This window comes from Nerophis ophidion, linkage group LG03 (genome assembly GCF_033978795.1).
Source record: "Nerophis ophidion isolate RoL-2023_Sa linkage group LG03, RoL_Noph_v1.0, whole genome shotgun sequence".
Taxonomy (NCBI): Eukaryota; Metazoa; Chordata; class Actinopteri; order Syngnathiformes; family Syngnathidae; genus Nerophis; species Nerophis ophidion.
In genome coordinates, this window is record NC_084613.1 from 45,095,225 (window position 1) to 45,120,204 (window position 24,980).

The 24,980-nt window shown below is 39.6% G+C and overlaps 2 protein-coding genes across 4 annotated transcripts; one reads left to right on the forward strand and one right to left on the reverse strand.

Annotated features, from left to right (window-relative positions):
• Positions 1-518: 518 nt before the first annotated feature.
• ttc8 (tetratricopeptide repeat domain 8) lies at positions 519-8,702 on the forward strand. 3 transcript variants are annotated; one of them, XM_061895347.1, is made up of 15 exons: positions 519-736; positions 951-974; positions 1,086-1,206; positions 1,361-1,424; positions 3,178-3,337; positions 3,417-3,506; positions 3,582-3,626; positions 3,717-3,802; positions 4,635-4,722; positions 4,800-4,910; positions 4,988-5,127; positions 5,302-5,371; positions 6,105-6,227; positions 6,507-6,590; positions 6,663-8,702. In XM_061895347.1, the coding sequence occupies exons 1-15, from the start codon at positions 578-580 to the stop codon at positions 6,777-6,779; spliced, it is 1,482 nt and encodes a 493-aa protein (XP_061751331.1). In that variant the 5' UTR covers positions 519-577; the 3' UTR covers positions 6,780-8,702. The 3 variants fall into 3 exon arrangements, with proteins under 3 accessions (XP_061751331.1, XP_061751329.1, XP_061751330.1); XM_061895345.1 differs by having other exon boundaries at positions 520-736; positions 5,197-5,371; XM_061895346.1 differs by lacking the exon at positions 951-974 and having other exon boundaries at positions 521-736; positions 5,197-5,371.
• LOC133549681 (C-type lectin domain family 4 member M-like) lies at positions 8,586-20,548 on the reverse strand. The gene is made up of 6 exons (XM_061895348.1): positions 20,391-20,548; positions 20,184-20,300; positions 11,793-12,044; positions 11,549-11,712; positions 11,330-11,466; positions 8,586-8,840 (listed from the first exon to the last, which is right to left on the reverse strand). The coding sequence occupies exons 1-6, from the start codon at positions 20,491-20,493 to the stop codon at positions 8,699-8,701; spliced, it is 915 nt and encodes a 304-aa protein (XP_061751332.1). The 5' UTR covers positions 20,494-20,548; the 3' UTR covers positions 8,586-8,698.
• Between the last annotated feature and the right edge of the window lie 4,432 nt (positions 20,549-24,980).

Consider the following 24,980-nt stretch of genomic DNA (forward strand, 5'->3'; position numbering starts at 1 on the left):
GTGGTGCTGAATTTCCCCCCGGGAAAAATAAAGTATACTTTCTATTCTATTCTATTCTAGGTGTTGAAATTGTTTTGTTGTGTTGTCTATGCATGGTGCAATCGTGTATGCTCATCATGTATTATTCATTGCAATTTTTTTTCTTTTTTGGTTGTTTTGCTTTTGTAGCTGTATGTACTAATGGTGCAGCTAATTGCATCTGCTCTTTTTAATGTATTTTATGTCATTTGTGTTCTTTAATGTTTCCCCTCTTGTTTTCATGCGGAGTTTTTTTACATTATTGTTTGTGGACTTTTTTTTACCTGCACTGCAACTACATAATTTTCCCAATGTGGATTGCAACTTGTCCAGGGTGTATCCCGCCTTCCGCCCGTATGCAGCTGAGATAGGCTCCAGCAGCCCCCGCAACCCCAAAAGGGACAAGTGGTAAAAAATGGATGGATTGGATAAATAAAGTCTGTCGTGTCCTATCCTATTTTAAACAGGAAGTTGCGTGTAAAAGACCCGCCTTCGTCCGTCGTTGCCCAGCAACTGAAGAAGCTTTGGATCCGCCACAATCAGCTTCACTTTAAACCCTATGCTAAGTGTTTTGCCACGACAGTATTTCCCATCTGGCGACGCGATGGAGGTGTCAATGGACCCTCTTTTCCTGGCGTGGAGCTATTTCAGGAGACGGAAACTACAACAATGTTCAGATATTTGTTCGAAACTATTGCAAGACAGCCCATATGACCAGGTAATGTGTAGCATTTAATGGGCTAGCAGCTAGCATAAACCACGAGCTTGGCTTGGCTATTATTGAACGCTACTAAGTCCGAATAAGTGTGTTTTTGTTAAAGTTGAATGCTTTCCTTCTTCACATTTCACCTTTGCTTTTTTTGTTTGCTTTTATCTCTTGTTTTGTTTCTTTTATTTACGTTCCTCTTTTCACATCTTGAACGCTGTCTTAGGATTCCTCCTTGTCTATTGCCGAGGTAACAATGAAAATGTCTCTTAACATTTTTCATCCATTTTATACTTCATCAGCAGTCTACCCGGTGTTTGTCAGAGAAATCATTCCAGGCTGACTACTTGATTTTTCCTAGGCTGCCTGGAGCCTAAAAACACGGGCTCTGACAGAGATGGTTTACATTGATGAAGTCGAGGTTGATCAAGAAGGGATTGCTGAGATGATGCTGGATGAGAACGCCATTGCTCAGGTTGCACGTACGTATAACTCTTTAACTGCCCTAAATTAAAATGAGTATTTAATTAGTTCATGTTACTGTGACTCTTCAGGTTGCACGTACGTATAACTCTTTAACTGCCCTAAATTAAAATGAGTATTTAATTAGTTCATGTTACTGTGACTCTTCGTAAGGCCCTGGAACATCTCTGAGACTGCCTGGAACAAGTCATGGTGGAGGTCCCACACCTGCTGTCAGGTGCGAACAATGCATGTGTGACTAAAACTTATTGAAATTACTTAAAACCAACCAAATCAATTGGTGCCCCCCACACCCAAAGATAAACAACAACAACAACATTTCAACATTAAACATGCATTTTAAGAATTAAAAAACTATATAATAGATTATAGAACAAACAAATTAGCAGTTTTATGAAGTTACGTAATAATAGTGTACAGAATTTACCTTGGAGAGCAGATTTCTGCGGTATCTCCTCCGAGCTGCTCCTCCATCAAACACACCATCAGCAGCTTCTCCATATTTTCGGAAGAGCCAGTTCTGGTTGCTCCGGCGTCTAGTCCGGATGGCTCCATGACGCCTTCCTGGTGAATTTTTGCGGACATGCAAGCTGCAGGGTTTATGTGTTATATGTTCCTCCCTTGAATGTGAAAGAGGTGGCCTGGTTCTGGGCTTCCCAATTCAGACTGCTGCCCTAGTGACTTCAACTCGGATAAACATAGGAAAACGGGTGGATGGAAAGTGCCCCGCGACCCCAAAAGGGAATAAGCGGTAGAAAATGGATGGATGGATGGAAATGTGTGCTGTTTAGAAATAATTTTACCATCCTTGGCTGGTGTCTTTATAGTGCAGACTAGCAGTGCTATGATTGAACTGCTTTGCCATGTTTGCTGCATGGTTGGTAAAGCTGCACGATTCATCATTAAAATATTGTGATCTTGATTCACACATGAATTGATCCTATTTTTAAACATAGATGATTGTCCACGTGCTGCATTACAAACAAACGCAGCACCGGTTCTGCCCATGCATTGTTTTTAAACAAAATGTATATGTTTTCCTTTTCGAAGTTCCGTTATGGGACTAGTATCGGTACAAATATAAACAATACCCATCCCTAGTGTTAATGGTGAGAGTCACCTTCTCGACTTGTGCCCAAAAAAGGTTCTAATTCGGTGCTGTGGAGTAATTTTGGATCATGACGACAAACTGTTTGAGGTCCATCTTAGGTCTTTTTCATTGTTGCATCATAAGGAAATACTACAAAATCAATTAATGCCACCACAAAGTACAGTGAAACCATACAAGACACACAAAAAAAGGAAAACGGAGATTAATAGCCGCAATCTTGTGCAACGCCACACTTTACCCATCAAACTCCTATAGATACGGGATATGCTGAACAATAATAGCAATATGCAAAGTTCCTTCTGCTCATTTTACTTGGATACACAGGAGAATTTTCTTTGTTTGCCTTACAAAGTGAAATAAATCTGTTAATGAACTTTTTGTGAAAATACAAAATGTCAAAAAACCATGAGCCCAATTATTATAAAGAAACTGGTAATTCCCATTGTGCAGACCTAACATTTGATTAAATTTTGATAATTATATATTTAATTAACTGACTATCATTCGCTTCTTCTTCACAGTACTGTCCTTCACATTCCTTTTCTCAGTTCCAATGGTTGGAAAACAGTAATTTATGTCAATGGCTAGCTATAAGCTAATGCTGGCAAATAAGACTGGATGTTTTGGGTGGCTCTTATGGGGTTCACTGTGACTTTCGCTATGCCACCTAACGGCGGGGAGTTTTGTGACTAAATATTTGCTTGCAACATAAAGCATAACAAATAGCCGAGAGACAGCTTTTATCCCGAAACCCTCGTAAGTTGGGGCACTTGTAAGTGGAGCCTCCACTTACAAGTGCCCCAACTTGGTACCATTGTAAATGAATTTGGTCTAATCAGATTTTACCCCACATTTCTAGGCCTATGACTCAGTCAGGACGTCCCGTCACAGGATTTGTGAGGCCAAGCACCCAGTCAGGGCGTCCTGGGACGATGGAGCAGGCCATCAAGAACCCACGCACAGCAAGTACGGCTCGACCAGTCACTAGTGCTTCTGGTCGATTCATTCGTCTGGGAACGGTGCATAAATATGACAAGAGACACATGTGACAGAAATGCATGTTCACAAACTAAAACATTTTGACTTCTGTTACTTCAGGCTTCGATGCTAACCAATCCAGAAGGACCGTTTATAAACTTGTCAAGGCTAAATCTATCAAAATATTCCCAAAAACCCAACCTGTCCAGGGTAAGACATACTTTGTGTACAACATTCTCCAGCATGATGACATAATTTTTAAATAATTTTAATGCTCCTTTTTAGACGCTGTTTGAGTATATCTTTTATCATGAAAATGATGTAAAAAATGTAAGTGACTGGTGAGCGCTTACAGCATTATTGGAACCACTTAAAATATTAATTCTCTTATATTTTTATTTAATTTGTTTCCCTTTCCAGGCTTTAGATTTAGCTGCTCAAGCAACTGAGCATGCTCAGTTCAAAGACTGGTGGTGGAAAGTACAGCTGGGAAAATGTTACTACAGGCAAGTGGCACTAAAACATCTACACACATAATATACAGGGGAAACTTTGTAAGGTCAAACATAAAGTGACCTATGATTTGTTTGGATTTTAAAATGAAACTCACCTTTTTTAGATGATCTATTACTTATTAGGGTTGTGAATATTACATCAACTCAAGATTTGTTTTGATTCCAAATTTGGGGTGACAATACAGAGTTGATTCTTAATTGATTCTCGCAATATATTATTACTTAGAATAAAACCTTTTTGAAAGAGGTTACAGCCTCTTGGCTGCTCACATATTACGTATATAATTTATAATCAGAATAAATAAGAATCTTGATTTTGGTGTAAATATATCGATTTTATTCAGTATCCCTTTTAATTAGCAATTTTTAATCCTGTCTAACATGTTCAATATTTAAGCTTGGCTACATTTTAAACATAAAACCATGTTTTTAGTCATAACAATAAAAAATTGTACCTTTTAAAAAAGGACAGTCATCATTTGTCTATTTCATGTTTTTGTTTTAATGGTTTAATGCAAACTCCTGCAGGTTTATAAACTTTGAAGATAAATACAATTTACATTTATTGGTACTGCTTTCTTTGTGTGTTTATTGTATTCTTCTTCTCTTTGCACATTCTTCCTATCCTAACAAAAAAACTGAATGTAAGTTAATAATATCGTTTTGAAGTTTTGTACAACTCAAGAGGCATATTTTTCAGGATTGTTTTGATAGAATTCTGGAATTGTACAACCTGATAGCTGTTCGACTTTAGATCTTCCACTGTAGTTTTAGTTTTCTCTCTCATAAATCTGCTAAAAGCTGAATACTGTGGCCCTTGCAGGCTTGGTTTGTATCGAGAGGCCGAAAAACAGTTTCGATCAGCTCTAAGCCAACAAGAGATGGTGGATACGGTCCTCTATCTGGCAAAGGTAGTGAAAAAAGCATCCAAGACAAAGTGTGTCACTCAACTAAGTGTAATTAATCAGGCAAATACGTTTTCCATCAGCTGTATCAGCGCCTGGATCAACCGGTGACAGCTCTCAACCTATTTAAACAGGGCCTGGACCACTTTCCTGGTGAGGTCACCCTTTTGACCGGCATAGCACGCATTCATGAGGTATAGTATGCGCCGAGGGGTTCACTCAGCTGCATTAGCTACAAACCTCATGTCCATCCTATAACGTGTTCTCACAGGAGATGAACAACATTGCCTCAGCCACAGAGTACTACAAAGACGTCTTAAAGCAGGACAACACACACGTGGAGGCCATAGCTTGTATAGGCAGCAATCATTTTTACTCCGATCAACCTGAGATCGCGCTGCGCTTCTACAGGTCAGACAAAACCTCTTTGCGTCATGTCGTGGTCATTGCATGTTGATGATGACCCACTTTCCTTGCTAGGCGGCTCCTACAGATGGGGGTGTATAATTGCCAGCTATACAACAACCTTGGCCTTTGTTGCTTTTACGCACAGCAGTATGACATGACCCTGTCGTCTTTTGAAAGAGCCTTGGCCCTTGCGACCAACGACGAAGAGCAGGCTGATGTGTGGTACAACGTGGGACACGTCGCTGTGGTGAGTTCATCATCAACACGTATCTTATTCTAAAGGTCCAAAATGATTACCCTATTTTGAAAAAATATATAAATAAGCCCCAGGCGTCGCACAGTAGTGTATTTGAAAATGTGTTGGGACAAAATCTATCCTTGATGCTGGAATGTGTTTAGTAAACCGTACTGGGAACTAGTCTGTGTCTGTAGCTTTAATGCTAATAAGCTGTGTCAGCTTTTGCGCATTTTAACTGCTTTATACACTGTAACTCCAACCTTGTCCAATATAATAGACGCCATCCAACACATATAACATAACATTTAGAGAGTGGGACTGAAATACAAAGTAGCAGCACTAGCATGTGAGCAACAGTTACTTTTACCAGCTTAACCTATTCGCTGAAGAAAAATTAAATGATTGAATATACAACTCCCACATCTATAGCTGAATGTCGGATTGTTGGTAGAGCTTTATTTCAAGATGTGGTGAAGCCTTTTTTTTGACAGCAATGTCCTGTGAAGTGGTTGGCGTATACAAAAAGCAGGTTCATCAAGCTGGGGCCGGGTCAAAAGTGGTAGTATGTCCATGAGCAAACAAATGAGGGATATAAGAGTTTTTTTTCACCTTTGGTGGGCATACACCGGCTCTAAGAGACATTGCAGTTAAATAAAAAGTCAATTTTGCATTTTTTATAATGAGTGTATCACATGTAGTGAGGGTGATAACAAAATGCAAAGGCTGTATTCTGTGTTTGCAGGGTATAGGAGACCTGACTTTGGCCTATCAGTCTTTTAAACTGAGTTTGGCTTTTAATAATGACCATGCTGAAGCTTACAACAATCTTGCCGTGCTGGAGCTGCGTAAAGGCCGTGTTGAACAGGTAAACACACTGTCTGGATGCATTTAGGTTTGCAGTTTTTAGACCCACCGATGTGATATGACATAGCCATCCAAAAAATATCTTCACTCTGCCTTTTTCAAAGAAATCTATCATTTTATATCTATCTGCTTATCTTGAGCAGAGTACTAAGGGCAGTTTAGTAAAGTGGTATCCAGGCAAATTGCAATTTGATGTCAAGATTGGACATCTATCTCTCACATAATGAAACAAAACTATTCTGAATGCAATCATAATTTGTTTCCGTCCTCTTGGCTCAAGTCTAAAGCCTTCCTGCAGACGGCTGCCACATTGTGCCCTCACATGTATGAGCCACACTACAATCTGTCCATTCTCTCGGAAAAGGTAATTGATATCCTTCCCATGTAGTTTATCGTGTTTTTGTTAAAATTATTAAACGTTTTGTTTGCTTTCCAGATCGGAGACCTTCAAAGCAGCTACATGGCAGCCCAAAAGTCTGAAAATGCCTTCCCGGAGCATGTCGACACTCAGCAGGTCCTGAAGCAGCTTCGCCAGCATTTTGCAGAGTTGTGAATTCTTAAATCTTGTACGTATTAGTAAAGATTTGTGTTACACGCAAAAAGATTAATTAGAATGATCAATTATATTTAGCTATGCTTGAGTCAGAAAGCTGGCCAACATGATCAGCATACTGTATAATACAGTTGTGATCAAAAGTATTCAACCCCCACACAATTTTGATGTTTTAGCAAGTTGGACACTTATTCCGTATTATTTTTGTAGTCATATCATATAAGGATGTGTCAAATAGACAAATGCAACTTAAATTGTAACACTGTATTTTACAAAATACCAAAAAAGGACATTTTTCTTAATATCTCATTGACAAAATTATTCAACCCCCTAGTTACATGCATCTTTAGTACTTAGTAGAACACCCTTTGGCAGTAATTACATCCTTCAGACGTGATACATAACCGGACATAAGCTTCTTGCAACGATCTACAGGTATTTTAGCCCATTCCTCTTGGGCAAAGGCCTCCAGTTCATTCATATTCTTGGTCTTCAAGTCCCACCACAGGTTTTCTATAAGATTTAGGTCTGGTGACTGTGAAGGCCACTCCAGAGTCTTCCAGCCCTTCTTCTGCAACCACTCTGATGTTGATTTGGAGGTATGCTTGGGATCCTTGTCCTGTTGGAAGGTCCAACGTCTCAGAAGCCTCAGCTTCGTCACTGACTTCATGACATTTGCAGTTAATATATCCTGGTAGGAAAAATAATTCATAATGCCTTGAACGCGCTGGAGATTCCCGGTACCTGAGGCAGAGAAACTGCCCAAGAGCATGATTGACCCCCCACCATGCTTAACAGTAGGAAAGGTGTTCTTCTCTTTGTAGGCTTAATTTTTTTCTCCTCCAGACATAACGTTGATTCATAGGCCCAAAGAGTTCCAGTTTTGTCTCATCACTTCATAGAACAGTTTCCCAAAACCTTTGGGGTTTGTCCAGATGATTTTGGCATACTGGAGTCTATTTTTCTTTTGCCTGGTAGTCAGAAGTGGGGTGCGCCTGGGAGTTCTGGCATGGAGGCCTTCATCTCGTAGTGCGCGCCTTATTGCCTGGGACGAAACCTGCGTTCCCCTCTCTGCAATGTCCTGTTGTAGTTCCTCAGCTGTTCCCCGGGGGTTTTTCACCACTGTACGCTTCAAATACCGGACAGCTGTTGCACACAGCATCCTCTTTCTACCACACCCAGGTAGTGTTTCCACTGTGCCTTTAGCTTTAAACTTGCGAATTATGCTCCCAACTGTTTCTCTTGGAATGTGTGATGTCTTTGCTATTTTTTTATATCCATATCCTTTCCTATGAAGAGAAATTACCTCCTCTCTTGACTTCTTTGACCACTCCCTGGACTTCACCATGTGGCAAATACACCATTGACCATCTACAAGAAGCTGAGCGTCACAGTCTTTTTCAATCAGTTTAATTGTTGCTCGTTATGGTTCTAATCACATCTACAGGTGTTTTCAACACGTGATTGAAAAGACCGTATTCAAATTCTGTTCCTAAGAGTTATGATCTTCAAGGGGTTGAATATTTTTGTCAATGAGATATTAAGAGAAATGACACTGTTTGGCATGTTACAAAATATAATGTTGTAATTCAAGTTGCATTTGTCTATTTAATGCATCTTTATTTGATATGACTATAAACAAAATATGGAATAAATGTCCAACTTGTTAAAACACCAAAATTGTGTGGGGGTTAAATAATTTTGATCACAACTGTAACAGCTCCAATGACCTGTATGCATTTTTTGCCTGGTAACACAATATACAAACTTGTAAAGCAGTAATATAATATACACATGTACTGTATGTAGTAAAGAAAAAAAAATGTTTATTAATGAATTGAAATCTATTCACTTTAACTTTTGTAGGTAATTATTTGTATTCCGTGTCAATAAAAATCAGAGATGAAAAAAACAAAACACTAACTGACTGGCTTTTCACAAATCCATTTGAGATTGTAACTGCACGGTGCATCATTCCAGGCCTTAAAAGGGTTGTCTCTCGGGTATGTGGCTGCACAGTCCTCACCGCCACTGTTATTGGGCTCCCCATCATTCCAGTAACTGAAACAAATGACAGGTCATATTGTTCCGTGTTAGAACCCACTGTGTAGCTGCTGGTTATTCTTCATTTCACAACACATGGAAATTATATGGCTAAATTAGTGTTATTGTAGGAGGGAAATATATCAATAAAATATTATTTTTTTAATTTGAGCATCCATTAAAATCAATGGCTTTGCCTTTAGTACCTGACAAATGCAATATTGTGTTTTTAGCATGCACTATAATGGTAAATAAATGGTGGTTATGCAGCACTTTTCTACCTTTTATTTATTCAAACACACACTGTTAGCCCCTTTTTATTTGGTTTACTTATTAAATTCATCATTGTTATTACATCCATCATTCATCTCACTGGCAAAAATTATGTTTTCAGTGCTGCATGCTCACTATGATTGTGAGCGCAAAAAATTAGTTTCACAACAAATTGCAATTATTATAATCGTCAGTCTTACTCGCTGCACGTTTACATCAAATGTCAGCAGCCAGATGGAGCTTTTCTAACCTGTATTGAAAAGTTTTTTTTATCAGTTTCATACCAAATTAATAAGAGAACTGATTTTGAATTGAATCGTCACGCCATAGAATCTAAATCTAATAGAAACATGAGTTATTACAAAACCCAAAGCCTGGGAAGTTGGCACGTTGTTTAAGTCATAAATATAAACAGAATACATTTTTTTGCAAATCCTTTTCAACCTATATTCAATCAAATAGACTGCAAAGACAAGATACTTAACGTTCAAACTGGTAAACTTTTATATTTTTTGCAAATATTAGCTCATTTGGAATTTGATGCCTGCAACCTCTTTAAAAAACCTGGCACAAGTGGCAAAAAAGACTGAGAAAGTTAAGGGATGCTCATTAGACACTTATTTGAAACATTCCACAGATGAACAGGCTAATTGGTAACAGGTGGTGGCCATGATTGGGTATAAAAGCAGCTTCCATGAAATGCTGAGTCTCTCACAAACATGGTTGGCGCAAGGGTCACCCCTTGGTGAACAAATGCGTGAGCAAATTGTTAAACAGTTTAGAACAACATTTCTCAATGAGCTATTGCAAGGAATTTAGGAATTTCACCATCTACGGTCCGCAATATCATCAAATGGTTCAGACAATCTGGAAAAATCACTGCACGTAACAATATTGAATACCGGTGACTTTTGATCCTCAGGCGATACTGGATCAAAAAGCGACATCAGTGTGTAAAGGATATCACCACATGGGCTCAGGAACACTTAAAAAAACACTGTCAGTAACTATAGTTACATCTGTAAGTGCGAGTTAAAACTCTACTATGCAAAGCAAAAGCCATTTATCAACAACACCCAAAAACGCCGCCGGCTTTGCTGGGCCTGAGCTCATCTGAGATGGACTGACGCAAAGTGGAAAAGTGTTCTCTGGTCTGACGAGTCCACATTTCAAATTGTTTTTGGAAACGGTGGACGTCGTGTCCTGCAGACAAAAGAGGAAAGGAACCATCCGTATTGTTCTAGGCGCAAAATTCAAAAGCCAGCATCTGTGATGGTATGGGGGTGTATGAGTGCCCAAATACCGGACAGCTGTGTGCAACAGCTGTCCGGTACACAGCTGCAGGCACAGACGTGTAAGTCTGTGCCTGCACAGACTTACACGTCTGTGCAGGCACCATTAATGCTGAAAGGTACATACAGGTTTTGAAGCAACATATGTTGCCATCTAAGCGCCGCCTTTTTAATGGACGGCCCTGCCTATTTCAGCAAGACAATGCCAAGCCACATTCTGCACGTGTTACAACAGCGTGGCTTTGTAGTAAAAGAGTGCGGGTACTAAACTGGCCTGCCTGTAGTCCAGACCCGTATTCAATTGATAATATGTGGCGCATTACGAAGTGTCAGATACCAAAAGAGAGCCCAGACTGTTGAACAACTTAAGCTGTACATCCAGCAAGAATGGGAAATAATTCAACCTGAAAAGCTGAAAAAATTGGTGGTCTCAGTTCCTAAACATTTACTGAGTGTTGTTAAAAGCAAAGGCCATTTAGTACAGTGGTAAAAATACCCCTGTGCCAAATTTTTTGCAATGTGTTGCTTCCAATAAATTCTAAGTTGATGATTATTTGCAAAAAAAATTATGTTTCTCAAAACATTGAATATCTTGTCTTTGCAGTGTATTCAATTGAATTTAGGTTGAAAAGCATTTGTAAATCATTGTATTCTGTTTGTATTTATTATTTACACAACGTGCCAACTTCACTGGTTTTGGGTTTTGTAGAATCCAAACCCTATTGTGTAGTTCTACTCAATATGCCTTGCTCATGCAACTGCATCAGAAAGAATAAAAATCAATACCGATAAACAGAATGGAATGCGCTAATCTAAATTTATAGTACCTCACAAAAGTGAGTACTCTCCTCAGCAACAGTTATATGTTATCATGGGATAATATTATATAAATACTATATACATTTCACTTAGATGTAACTTGGAAACAAATAAAAGCTTTACCCTTCAGTTAGTCTCATTCCTTCCAACCACCTCCAAACTCCTTCCTCTTCCACATCTGTCAATCCAATCCAGAAGCCGCTCTGGCTCGTGGATCTTGATGGGTCTTGATGGTGGTTTATTAACTGATTAAATGTCATCTTGCATGTGAAAAAAAATATACGCCTTTACTCTGCATATATTGTAATAGTGTTAAATAAAGCTGCTGCAGATTAGTCTTACCTGCTTCTCAGAGGTATCTACCACCGCCAGGTCGGCGTCATGCTTCTTGCAGAATTGCCGGGCTTCCTGCCACGACCTGCGAGAGTATGTGTCAGAGAAGCTGAAGAAGTAACACACAGAGTTTATGAAAGTCCATCCTGGTGAGCAGTGTCTGCAGCCCTCCTCTGCAGCAAAACACAATTGCATTACTATTGCTGCTATGTTCAAAGACTCACTAGTCATTTAAAAAACAAAAAGGTTTTACCTATCATTGGTATGTGAGATTTTAGGACTACAGTGTCGAGTAGAATTTTGTCTGCCTGCTGTTCGTAGTATTTGTTCCTCGTAGTCTGGTGTTCAAGCTGCCACTTGGTCACTTGCTGCTGTTTGATCTCTTTTGCCAAACGTTCCTGGGATTCATCTCGTCTTTGCGAGGCAGCATAGTAGTTCTTGTGAAGTGTGACCAGCTCTCGATTGATGCTTGCCACCTTTTGGGTCTCATCTGTGAGGTTGTTGTCTGTTGTCATGGAAAAGGTACATTATTAAGTGACTGTCTCAGGGCCAGCAAGGCCTTCTTTCCTGACCTAACATGACCAGAAATCAGGATAATAATTAAGAATAAAATTATTTTTTGATGTACTTTCCCTGAATATCAAAGTATTCATATTCTCTTCATGTCACATTATGCTCGTTCCAGCGCTGTTGTTTTTAGTTTTAGTTTGTATCCAATCGGAATTCAGCCAGCTTATGTTGCCATGCTGTACAATATCTACCCGAGGCCTTCAGAATCAACAATGTGGGCGTCTGTGCACTGTAAGTGAACGAGGACATACAGTGATAGACAGTTGCCATAGCCAATCAGATCATGAGTTGTTGTCAGTAATGCCTTCTAGTGGGCCACACATTGAACGTGACATTTACGCGTCCTGTGATTGGATACTCATCGGAACAGTTAGCGAATGACTTTGAGAACACAGAGTTGAGAGATAGTTGCGATAGCCAATCAGATCACAAGTTGTTGACAGTAGCCTCTATCTAAGTAGCCTGATGTTAATGAGATTGTGATTGGATACTCACTTGTTAGTATCCAATCACAAGTTTCAATTTAGCAGGAAGTGTTGCGCCGTAGCCAGACCGGGATAGCAGAGGAGGAGAAGAAAACGTTGATTAGGTGGCAGATATATATTTGCAAGGCCATTTTCAAGAAAGATATTTACAGCGAAATTACATCTTGTGAGACGATGTTGGCCAACCAAGTAAGCTAGCTCAGCTGTTCTGGCGATGAAATGGGGAAATGCTCGCCATTTCCACTTGAATAAGCAGACAACGAGGGGTTCCATTGGCTTAAACATTGTCGAATAGGTGCTATAAATTGGGAGTTCAAATATATATTTTTTCACTTTTAATATGTTTTTTGCAATTTCAATTTTGACAGTACCACAAGAGATATGTTTTAAATTTCTGATGTGTTTTAATTGTTTTTTAAAGTACGCCAGAAAATAACCCGTTTTGTACACTGTTCAATGCACAGTAGAGCGTTGTTCCTGTATAGTATTTCTCCAGCAATGGTCATGTGGTGACATCAATTATGGTATTTTGAGAGGTAATTATTAAAGTCAGACATCACCGAAGGCCTACGTGGGAAACACACGGCCCGCCACTACTATCAATACATACATATTGCCATTTTTGAAAATATTCCAATGCAAGTTAATTCTCGCCAACAGATCAACCTTTTAATCGAGAAATGTTCCGGAATTTTTACAATGGGTATATTCAATTATTATATAATTATCTTCAAAATCAAACAGGACATACAAGTCCTTCAGTCTTTGAAGAGTGTAAAATGCTTTAGAATAATACATTTGGCGCAGTGGCAGAGTGGCCGTGCGCAACCCGAGGGTCCCTGGTTCAAATCCCACCTAGTACCAACCTCGTCACGTCCGTTGTGTCCTGAGCAAGACACTTCACCCTTGCTCCTGATGGGTGCTGGTTGGTGCCTTGCATGGCAGCTCCTTCCATCAGTGTGTGAATGTGTGTGTGAATGGGTAAATGTGGAAGTAGTGTCAAAGCACTTTGAGTACCTTGAAGGTAGAAAAGCGCTATACAAGTACAACCCATTTTCAACTTGTTTTGCTCGAATGTCTTAAATTTCTTCCTTACGACCTAAACAAAAATATAAAACATGTTTTTTTTTCTTATTAATCATGACTCATTTGAAAGGCCTTTTAATCAGATGTCACAGGTTTAAATTAGTAAAAAAAATTGCAGAGTTATACTAATGGTCAAGTGTGACATAATTTGATCAAAGGGCCTTCAAAGGATTAAAAAAAATACAACTTTGGTATTTTTATATGGGGCTGAAGTTGATACTAGATTCAAATACTCAGTGCGCTTTGTTGGCAAGCATGAGCAAGCCCTGAGAGCAGACTCTATGGCGTGGAAACTGCTGGACAGCAGTGACAATGGCTTCTTGAAGGAAGTTAGAAATATAAATCGGGTTAAAGCAGCATTCCCACGTACCATTGAGGGTGTATCTGGTTGAGGAAATATAACTGAACTATGGAGGCAGCACTATGCTGCTCTATTCAACTGTGTCAGAAGTGAGCTATGGTGTACATGCTACATAGAGGAGGAAGTGGTACACATCAGCCCCAATGACATTTCCTAAGCCATTAGGCAACGAGCTGATAACAAATCTTGTGGCATGGATAATAGTCCTGCAGAGCAACGGAAGCTAGCAAGCCCTATGGTAGCTGTGTTGCTCTCCATCTGTTTTATGGTGTTGGTAATGCATGGCATCCTGCCAGATGCTATGCTGACAGTTGTTTTAGTACCTGCCATTAAAGACAAGGCTGGTAAGGTAGGGAGTATGGACAATTATCGACCTATGGCCCTAGCCAGCATACTACTGTATATCTACAGTGCTGGGAAGTGTGATAGTATACAGTGTTGGGGATCTTATTTGCACCACAGACGACCAATTTGGCTTTAAGAGTAAGCATAACACTGACTTGTGCATTTATGCTTTAAAAGAAGCAGCAGAAAAATACAGAGCGCAGGGCTCCACAATGTTAGTAGGTTTTATTGATGCGTCTAAGGAAGGGGTGTCCAAAGCACAGCCCGAGGGAAAATTTGCGGCCCACAGCTCGGTTTTTATTGGCCTTCGACACATTCTATACAGAAACTAAACAGGTCCCAAATTAGAACAAAAAACTGAAATATTAAAAGGGACCAAATCCCCCAACAATGGGACCTGAAAACCAAAATAGCTGACAACCTGAGCGTGTTACTGTATAAGGTCTTTGATGATTTCCATGTGTCCTGTCATGATAGATAGATAGATAGTACTTTATTGATGACATGACTTGTGAGACATGATATGTTTTTGAGTGTACTAAAGCTCTCAAAAGTGTTTTAGTTGACCGTATAATAGCAATTTTAGTAAATACAAGCTTACTTTTGAGCACAGTTAGAATCATCTGAGATAGGCACCAGCGTCCCCCGCGACCCCAAAGGGAATAAGCGGTAGAAAATGGATGGATTAAAATAATCATGAATTATTTCATTGCTTTGTTATCTATAACACAAAGCCAAGATTTAGATTTTTTTTTTCAAATGGTAGCATTTGCCTACATTGTTTTGACTATTTTTCACATAAATACATTTATAAAAGTGGCCTTCGCATCCTTCAATTTTTCTCTATGTGGCCCTTGCTGTAAAATGTTTGGACACCTCTGGTCTAAGGCAATTGACAGAGTCAACCATCACAAACTCTTTACCAAGCTGAAACATAGGGGTGTTCCAAGTACCATCATACCTATTCTGGCATATTTGTACGACAGGCAGACAATGCAGATAAAATGGGGGAGTAGTCTGAACTTTCCCTTTAGAGTTGGCAATGGGGTACGGCAGGGTGGGCTTCTATCACCAGGCCTATTTAGCCTGTATGTCAGGGGGGGTCAAACTCGTTTTAGATCGGGGGCCACATGGAGAAAAATCTACTCCCAAGTCCCTGCACGATAACTTAAAAATAAAGACACCTTCAGATTGTTTTCTGTGTTAAAAAATAGAAAAAGCACATTCTGAAAATGTACAAATCATAATGTTGTTGTTTTTTTACACTTACATGTTGCGGTTAATAGTATTCTATCTTTATATTTTCTGAATGAATGATGTGATAATGTTCATCAGTCAATTCAATGGTGTTCATTTTCAATCCATCAAGATAAAAACATATCAAAATCAAATTACAGTATGCCATGTATGTAGTTTGATCATTTTCCTTGATTGATGTACTAACATCATGTGGTTTATTTTGTACATATGTACCATCATTTACAGCAGGGGTCGCCAACCTTTACCACTCAAAGAGGCATTTTGACCCGTTTCACAAAATAAAGAAAACTATGGGAGCCACAAGATTCTTTTGAAATTTTTAATGAAATAACACAGCGTAAAAAGCTTTTTTTGCTTTGTGCTATGTATTAACCAGGGGTCTCAGACACGCGGCCCGCACCTTAATATGAAAATGTAATATTAGTGCGGCCCGCGAGATTTATTTGAATGCCGCTTGACATCACATTTGCCAACTATCTCAATTTTTCCAGGAGACTATCGAGTTTCAGAGCAACCTTTCTCTCGACTGTCTGCTGGTTTTCACCCCAAAAACAATAATGAGGGCGTGCTATGATAACAATGCGTTTACCGCCCTCCACATCCGTAACAAACAGCTTATCAGACCGTTCGGATACTGTATGAGGCATCTGCAGACACACATAGACGACTGCAAGGCATACTTACTCAACAGCCATACAGGTTACACTGAGGGTTGTGACATAAACAACTTTAACACTCTTACTAATATGGGCCACACTGTCAACTCACACCAAACAAGAATGACAAACACATTTCGGGAGAACATCCGCACTGTAACACATTATAGACGCAACATCACAAATACCTAGCTAGCACCAAACCTGGCCCCCCCAACCCCGCCCACCTCAACCGACGCACGGTGCCATCATGGGAAGAAAAAAATGTAAAAAGAAAAAAAATTGTTTTATTGTTACATGTATCCAGTGATTACCGTATACTCCATCCATCCATCCCTTTTCTACAGCTTATTCTCTTTGGGGTCGCGGGGGCGCTGGCCCCTCTCTTAGCTACAATCGGGCGGAAGGCGGTGTACACCCTGGACAAGTCGCCACCTCATCGCAGGGCCAACTCAGATAGACAGACAACCTTCACACTCACATTCACACATTAGGGGCAATTTAGTGTTGCCAATCAACCTATCCCCAGGATCATGTCTTTGGAGGTGGGAGGAAGCCGGAGTACCCGGAGGGAACCCACGCAGTCACGAAGAGAACATGCAAACCCTGACTACTCAGGACCTTCGTATTGTGAGGCAGACGCACTAACCCCTCTGCCACCGTGAAGCCCGTGATTATACTATAAAGTTATTTTCCATTTAGCTTCACCAGTTTTAAATTATGTTTTATTCAAAATCGCTTAATTTTCACATTTGCCGTTCAAATACTGAGAATTACTTTTGGTGAGTCACAACCAGCTGAGTCTCCCGTGGATTGCGCAATAACTCGGCTAACTGCTGCCTGCTGTGCAGTGAGACCGTATTGCTATATGAATTATATTATAAATTTCCATAGTTTAGTTAGCTAAGGTATATAATGTACAGTGTATTTTGTCAACAACTGTATGTGTGTAACGTATTTCCTGTGCTGGGCAATCATAAAACTGCTGCGAAGACGTACAATGTGAGGCTCCTGTTCCCCGGCCTCCTGGTAGTAGAGGGCGCTAGTGATCCCAGAGATCATTCTTGCACTACTCGGCTAGGCCGAAGCCGGTATGTTTAAAGTTTTTGCTTGCCTGCATATCGTAAAAACAACCGTCCATAATTTTACAACTAATTGTAAACTCTTAGGTGCCGACCATCAGGGCCGAGTTGCGACGAAAGAGTGTGTCGATGTTGAGATATTAAGCCGAGTTGGTAAGTGAATTTGTTTGCTAATAGTAGCTACTAGCCGTACCCATGTATTTTCTATGGGCGGTTAGCATTGCGTTTTAATTCCGTTTCCTCCAATGTTTCTGATCTTATATTTATGTCAAATTTTTATTTTGGGTACTTAAATATGGTGACTTAGTATTTTGGTGTTTTAAGGCCATCTTCATTTTTTATGCTACAATAAAGACAATGAATGAACACGGCTGCTGGAGCCCGGTTACACCTGTCATAGTGCCAACACTGTGTACTGTCATGTTTGTTACTTTCTACATACATGTGATTATTTAATATTGTTAATGTTAGCAGTATTATAGCTAATAATGATAATAATAAGTGTAATTTATTTATACTATACTATACTAGCTAAAGTACCTGCTACATTAAGTTAAAGTACCAATGATTGTCACACACACGAGGTGTGGTGAAATTTGTCCTCTGCATTTGACCCATCCCCTTGTTCACCCTTGGGAGGTGAGGGGAGCAGTGAGCAGCAGCGGCCGGGAATCATTTTTGGTGATTTAACCCCCAATTCCAACCCTTGATGCTGAGTGCCAAGCAGGGAAGAATGCTGGTATGAGCTTGTAAACATAACCAGTTAACTGCTACCAATCAAATGGTGAATAAGGTACTCTATAGGGTTCATATGTTTATAAATCTGACTGTGATGAAGCCAGTGCATCACCAGCCATGAACCTCACCGCACGTCACTGGATCTTATTAAATAGATAAGCAATCCTAGGTGTAGGTTTATTATGTACAGGCTCAGGTACACTTCATAAAACCACTGTCAGAAACTACATTTGGTCGCTACATCTGTAAGTGCAAGTTAAAACTGTACTATGCAAAACCAAAGCCATTTATCAACAACACCCAGGAAAGCCGCCAGCTTCGCTGGGCCCGAGCTCATCTAAGATGGATTGATGCAAAGTGGTAAAATGTTCTGTGGTCTGACGAGTCCACATTATAATTGGAAAGTGTGGACGTGGTGTCCTCCGGAGCAAAGAGGAAAATAACCATCCGGATTGTTATAGGCGCAAAGTTAAAAAAGCCAGCATCTGTGACGGTATGGGGGTGTATTAGTGCCCAAAGAATGGGTAAATTACACATCTGTGAAGGCACCATTAATGCTGAATGGTCCATACAGGTTTTGGAGCAACATATGTTGTCATCCAAGCAACGTTATCATGGACTCCCCTGCTTATTTCAGCAAAACAATGCCAAGCCATGTGGTACAACAGCGTGGCTTCGTAGTAAAAGCGTGCGGGTACTTTCCTGGCCCGCCTGCAATTCAGACATGTCTCCCATCGAAAATGTGTGGCACATTATGAAGCGTAAAATACGACAGTGGAGACCCCGGACTGTTGAACGACTGAAGTTCTACATAAAACAAGAATGGGAAAGAATTCCACTTTCAAAGCTTCAACAATTAGTTTCCTCAGTTCCCAAACATTTATTGAGTGTTGTTAAAAAAAATATGATGTAACACAGTGGTGAACATGCCCTTTCCTAACTACTTTGGCACGTGTTGCAGCCATGAAGTTCTAAGTTAATTGTTATTTGCATAAAAAAAAAAGTTAATGAGTTTGTTACATCAAATATCTTGTCTTTGTAGTGTATTCAATTGAAAATGGGTTGAAAAGGATTTGCAAATCATTGTATTCCGTTTATATTTACATCTAACACAATTTCCCAACTCATAAAGAAACGGGGTTTGTATATATATATATTAATATATATATATACATATATATTTTTTTTTTGAAGAAGAAGAAATTGCTTATTATATATATATATGTGTATATATATATATATATATATATACACATATAAATATATATGTATTACCATATATGGTATATATATATGTATATATACACATATACATATATATTTATTACCATATATATATATATATATATATATGTATTACCATATATGGTATATATATATGTGTATATACACATATACATATATATTTATTACTATATATATATATATATATATATATATATATATATATATATATATATATATATATATATATATATATATAGAAGCAATTTCATCAAATTATGCTATTGAATAACAAAAAAACTGGATTAAATAAAAATAAAAAAATTCCAGAAAAACCCGATAATACCATGCTCTTTTCTCACTTTGTCAGAGGTTGCCAGAGCAAGTCAAGCACATCAATGTTTTGGGCTTAGTTTTTACACCGAATGCCCTGGCCTCTTCCTGACGCAACTCTAGCAGGGAATCGAACCCATGCCATCTGCCATGAAAGGCAGACGCGTTTATCACTGCACAACTAGTAATAATACAATGTTTGTTTGACTCTCATAAGTTGCTGTAAATATCTGATATATCTCATACAATCCTGGTAAATTCCTGGAATCTCCCAACCAGATATCCAGGTTGAACTGACAATGAGGATCTAAACTGTTAGGACAACAATCCCACTGAACTTTAAACTGAACAAGCTTGACCAAAACATAGCAGCTGTGTTGTAAGAGCATAGTTACTGTAAGCCTAAAAGATTGCTTGATTAGAACAACTTTAAATGCAATGTTTTGCCTTTACTCTGTCTTTTATTGGTCACTTCCAAGATGTTGTTGGTGCATTGGGACTTACAAAAAACTCCCAGGCCAATGACTACAGCCAGAAGGACTGCGGCAAGCACAGCCAGGGTGATTTGAAGCACTCTTTGTTGGTTCCAAGTAGACGCAGGCCTCACCATTGACAGGGATACTCCACAGCGACAGCAAAGAAACAGTAAAAGAAGCTTTGAGTAAAGTCTAAAACAGAAATTGCCACTTTTGTATTTATCACTCAGCATACCTTGTTGTTTCTCCTGGTTTGAGAAGTTTGACGACTCGTCCTCCCTCAAGTCCTCCTGACTTATCAGCTTGTTGTAGGTGCTGTCAAATGCGTTCGTCTCCATGTTAGCTGTCGTCTGTAAGGATTATTTGGGAGGACATTGCCACATTGCTCAACATTACAAACAAACGGTTCATTTGGTAAATATTGACATGGGATGGAAGAGGGGGGACTTTTACCTGAATCTTGCACAGGTAATGTTCTTAGATGTTTGTGTGTTTGGGACATGCTTATCAAGTTACATTAGGGCAGCGTTGTTCAACCTTTTTTGAGTCAAGGCGCATTTTTTTCACTGAAAAAATCCGGAAGCACACCACCAGCAGAAATCATTTAAAAATTAAACTCAGTAGACAATAAAAAGTTGTTTTCGCAATTGTTGGATATGAATTTAAACCATAACCAACCATGCATCACGAAAGCTCTTGTATCAAAGTAAATTAAATTATTAAATTGGTTGTACTTTGTAAAGCGCTTTCCTACCTTCAATGTACTCAAAGCGCTTTAACGCTACTTCCACATTTACCCATTCACACACACATTCACACACTGATGGAGGGAGCTGCCATGCAAGGCGCTAACCAGCACCCATCAGGAGCAAGGGTGAAGTGTCTTGCTCAGGACACAACGGACGTGACGAGGTTGGTACTAGGTGGGGATTGAACCAGGTACCCTCGGGTTGCGCATGGCCTCTCTTCCACTGCGCCACGCCGTATAGTAGGTGTATCTGTCACGGTCTGTCACATCACGCCGTGACTTATTTTGAGTTTTTTGGTTGTACTCCTGTGCATAGTGTTTTAGTTCTTGTCTTGCGCTCTTATTTTGGTGGCTTTTCCAGTTTTGTTGTTTTTTACCTTTTGCAGTTTCATGTCTTCCTTTTCGCGCTATTCCCAGCACCTGCTTGGTTTTCGCAATCAACAATATTTAATTGGTTGCTATCTTTTTTTTGCGTGGACTTTTTTGATTGTCATGTCATATTTAGATGTACTTTGTGGACGCCGTCTCTGCTCCACACGCTGTAAGTCTTTGCTGTCGTCCAGCATTCGGTTTTTCTTTATTTTGTAGCCAGTTCAGTTTTAGATTTGTTCTGCATAACCACCCCTAAGCTTCAATGCCTTTTCTTAGGGGCATTCATCTTTTGTTTATTTTTGGTTTAAGCCTTAGACACCTTTTTACCTGCATACTGCCTCCCGCTGTCGCCTGCATATTGTAATCACGACACACCATCGTCGTCTCACACGACGTGTTCCCGACATCTACAAAGCAACTACCTACCGGCTTCCACCTACTGATATGGTATGGTATAACATGGTTACTCTGCCGAGCTGTAGACAGCACAGACACTCAACAATGGCACATTATTTGCAGATTATAATTACTGGTTTGTAAAAAATATTTTTAACCCAAATAGGTGAAACTGCATAATTTCCCACGGCACACCAGACTGTATCCCACCGGACACAGTGTGCCGCTGCACAGTGGTTGAATAACACTGCATTAGAGAACAGGCACATGCACAAATAGACCCCTATAGTGTTACTTAAGCCCAAAATGACACTTTCTGCTGGGGCCCAATTTTCTTCTTCATTCATTTAAGAATAAAAAAAATATTATGTTTCATCAATTCACGACAATTATGTTTTGATATCTGATGGGGAATATATGTGAGTTCTTGGAGAATTCCTCCCCAAACAGCTCAATGGCGCTCAAAAGCACCTTAAGTCTTCCCTGTGCTTGTGTGTGCTGAGTACCAGCAAATGGCTGTAGTCTACATTAAGTACAGGCAATAACAATGTTTGTTCAAATCAACCACAACATTCACACATTGGTCCAACATTTCCTAAACAAAATAGAAAAACAAGCTTAAAAATAACAACTTCAACGTTTTAAAAATAATTTTGAAAGCAATTATCTTGAAAACTACTAAGTCTAGATCAATGGAATTGAACAGTTTAGATCAGGGGCCTCAAACATGCGGCCCGCGGGCCAATTGCGGCCCGCGAGACGTTATTTTGCGGCCCGCAGTTTGAAATGACAATTTAATGTATGTGCGGCCCGCGAGTTTAATATGAATGGAACTTGGCAGCGTCATTCATCCCAACGTTCCCAATTTTCACAGGAGTCCTCTTGATATCAGGGTATCCATTTTCTGGTAATCCTTGCCGATTTTTACCCAATCAACAATACTCAGGGGGTGACGCAATGGCACTGTTCTTAACGGCCTCTGAATCCTGTACAGACAGCGTGCAAGCCTATTTGATTGTTACATTTGGCAGAGCAGTACACATGTGTGATGTTGCAAGACATATTTGGTCAACAGCTACACAAGTCACACTGAGGGTGGCCGTAAAAAAAACTTTAACACTGTTACAAATATGTGCCAGACTGTGAACCCACACCAAATAAGAATGACAAACACATTTCTGTAGAACATCCGCACCATAATACAACATAAACGCAACAGAACAAATACCCAGAATCCCATGCAGCCCTGACTCTTCCGGGCTACAATACACACACCCACGCCACCACCAACCGCCCATGCCCCCACCCTCCCTACTTGCGTTGGTTGAGGTTGTGTATATTGTAGCCCGGGAAAGTTTGGGCTGCAAGGTGTTCTGGGTATGTGTTCTCTTGTGTTTAAGATGTGTTAGGATGGAGATTTTCTCCCAAAATGTGTTTGTCATTCTTGTTTGATGTGGGTTCAAAGTTTGGCGCATATGTGTAACAGTGTTAAAGATGTTTATACGGCCACCCTCAGTGTGACATGTATGGCTGTTGAGTAAGTACTGTACGTCTGGCAGCCACTAACGTTGTTCTGCACAAGTCTCACACAACATGATTTAGAGTTGTTACTTTAGTTGTGTTATGTGCGCAATGACGAGTTGTAGAGCATTAGTTCTCTTATAGATTGTACGCTATGTGAAGGTAGTATGCCAATGGTTAAGTGAGATTTATCAAAAACATTCTAAAAAAAAAAGGAGTCAGTAATAAATACTTAATAAATATATTTATTGGATAACACTTCAACAAAATATGAATGTAAGTCCACAAACTGTGAAAACAAATGCAACAATGCAATATTCAGTGTTGACAGCTAGATTTTTTGGTGGACATGTTCCATCAATATTGATGGTAAAGATTTCTTTTTTTGTGAAGAAATGTTTAGAATTAAGTTCATGAATCCAGATGGATCTCTATTACAATCCCTAAAGAGGGCACTTTAAGTTGATGATTACTTCTATGTGTAGAAATCTTTATTTATAATTGAATCACTTGTTTATTTTTCAACAAGTTTTCTAGTTATTTTTATATCTTTTTTTCCAAATAGTTTAAGAAAGACCACAACAAATGAGCAATATTTTGCACAGTTATACAATATAATGAATCAGAAACGTATGACATAGTGCTGTATTTTACTTCTTTATCTCTTTTTTCCAACCAAAATGTTTTGCTCTGATTAGGGGGTACTTTAATTAAAAAAATGTTCACATGGGGTACATCACTGAAAAAAGGTTGAGAACCACTGTTGTAGAGGACGTTAAAGGCAGTGCAGTCACGGCAGCCCTTAATAATGTCGGCAGGGTGAAAATTGGGACCAATTGGGTAAAATGGTTGCACCGGTAGATTGTCGGGAGGTGCACTGAAATTCAGGAGTCTCCCGGAAAAATTGTGAGGGTTGGCTTTCATTCATAGAAGGTGAATGAATTAAAAAGTGCATGTTAGATTTTTTAAGAAATCTTTTCTTGCGGCCCAGCCTCACCCAGGTTCTGCGTCCAGTGGTCCCCAGGTAAAATGAGTTTGAGACCCCTGGTTTAGATGTTGAACATCATATATTTATTCTGAAACCTATGTCCCACTCTCCCTTGTGGAGGGGGTCCGGTCCGATCCTGTGGCCATGTACTGCTTGCCTGTGTATCGGCTGGGGACATCTCTGCGCTGCTGATCCGCCTCCGCTTGGGATGGTTTCCTGCTGGCTCCACTGTGAACGGGACTCTCTCTGTGTTGGATCCGCTTTGGACTGGACTCTCGCGGCTGTGTTGGATCCATTATGGATTGAACTTTCACAGTATCATGTTAGACCCGCTCGACATCCATTAATTTCGTCCTCTCCACGGTTCTCATAGTCATCATTGTCACCGACGTCCCACTGGGTGTGAGTTTTCCTTGCTCTTATGTGGGCCTACCGAGGATGTCGTAGTGGTTTGTGTTGTGCTTTGTGCAGCCCTTTGAGACACTAGTGATTTAGGGCTATATAAGTAAACATTGATTGATTGATTGATTGATTTCTTAAAGTGTTTAACAGGTGCACTGCCTGTGACATGGCACACGTCAAGTGGGTAGTTAAGCTCTTGCCAAAGACTTTGTAGCATGTCCCCAGTAACATTTACGAACGCGGAAGAGGGAGGACATAGTCCAAATATCGATCTGTTTACACATTCTGTAAAAATTTGAGGTTATTTTAGCTAAAATTTTCAAAATGATTGGCCTGTGAAATTATGTCATTTTTTCTGGGAACCCTGTACATTTAGATACAATATAAAGTTTTAAACT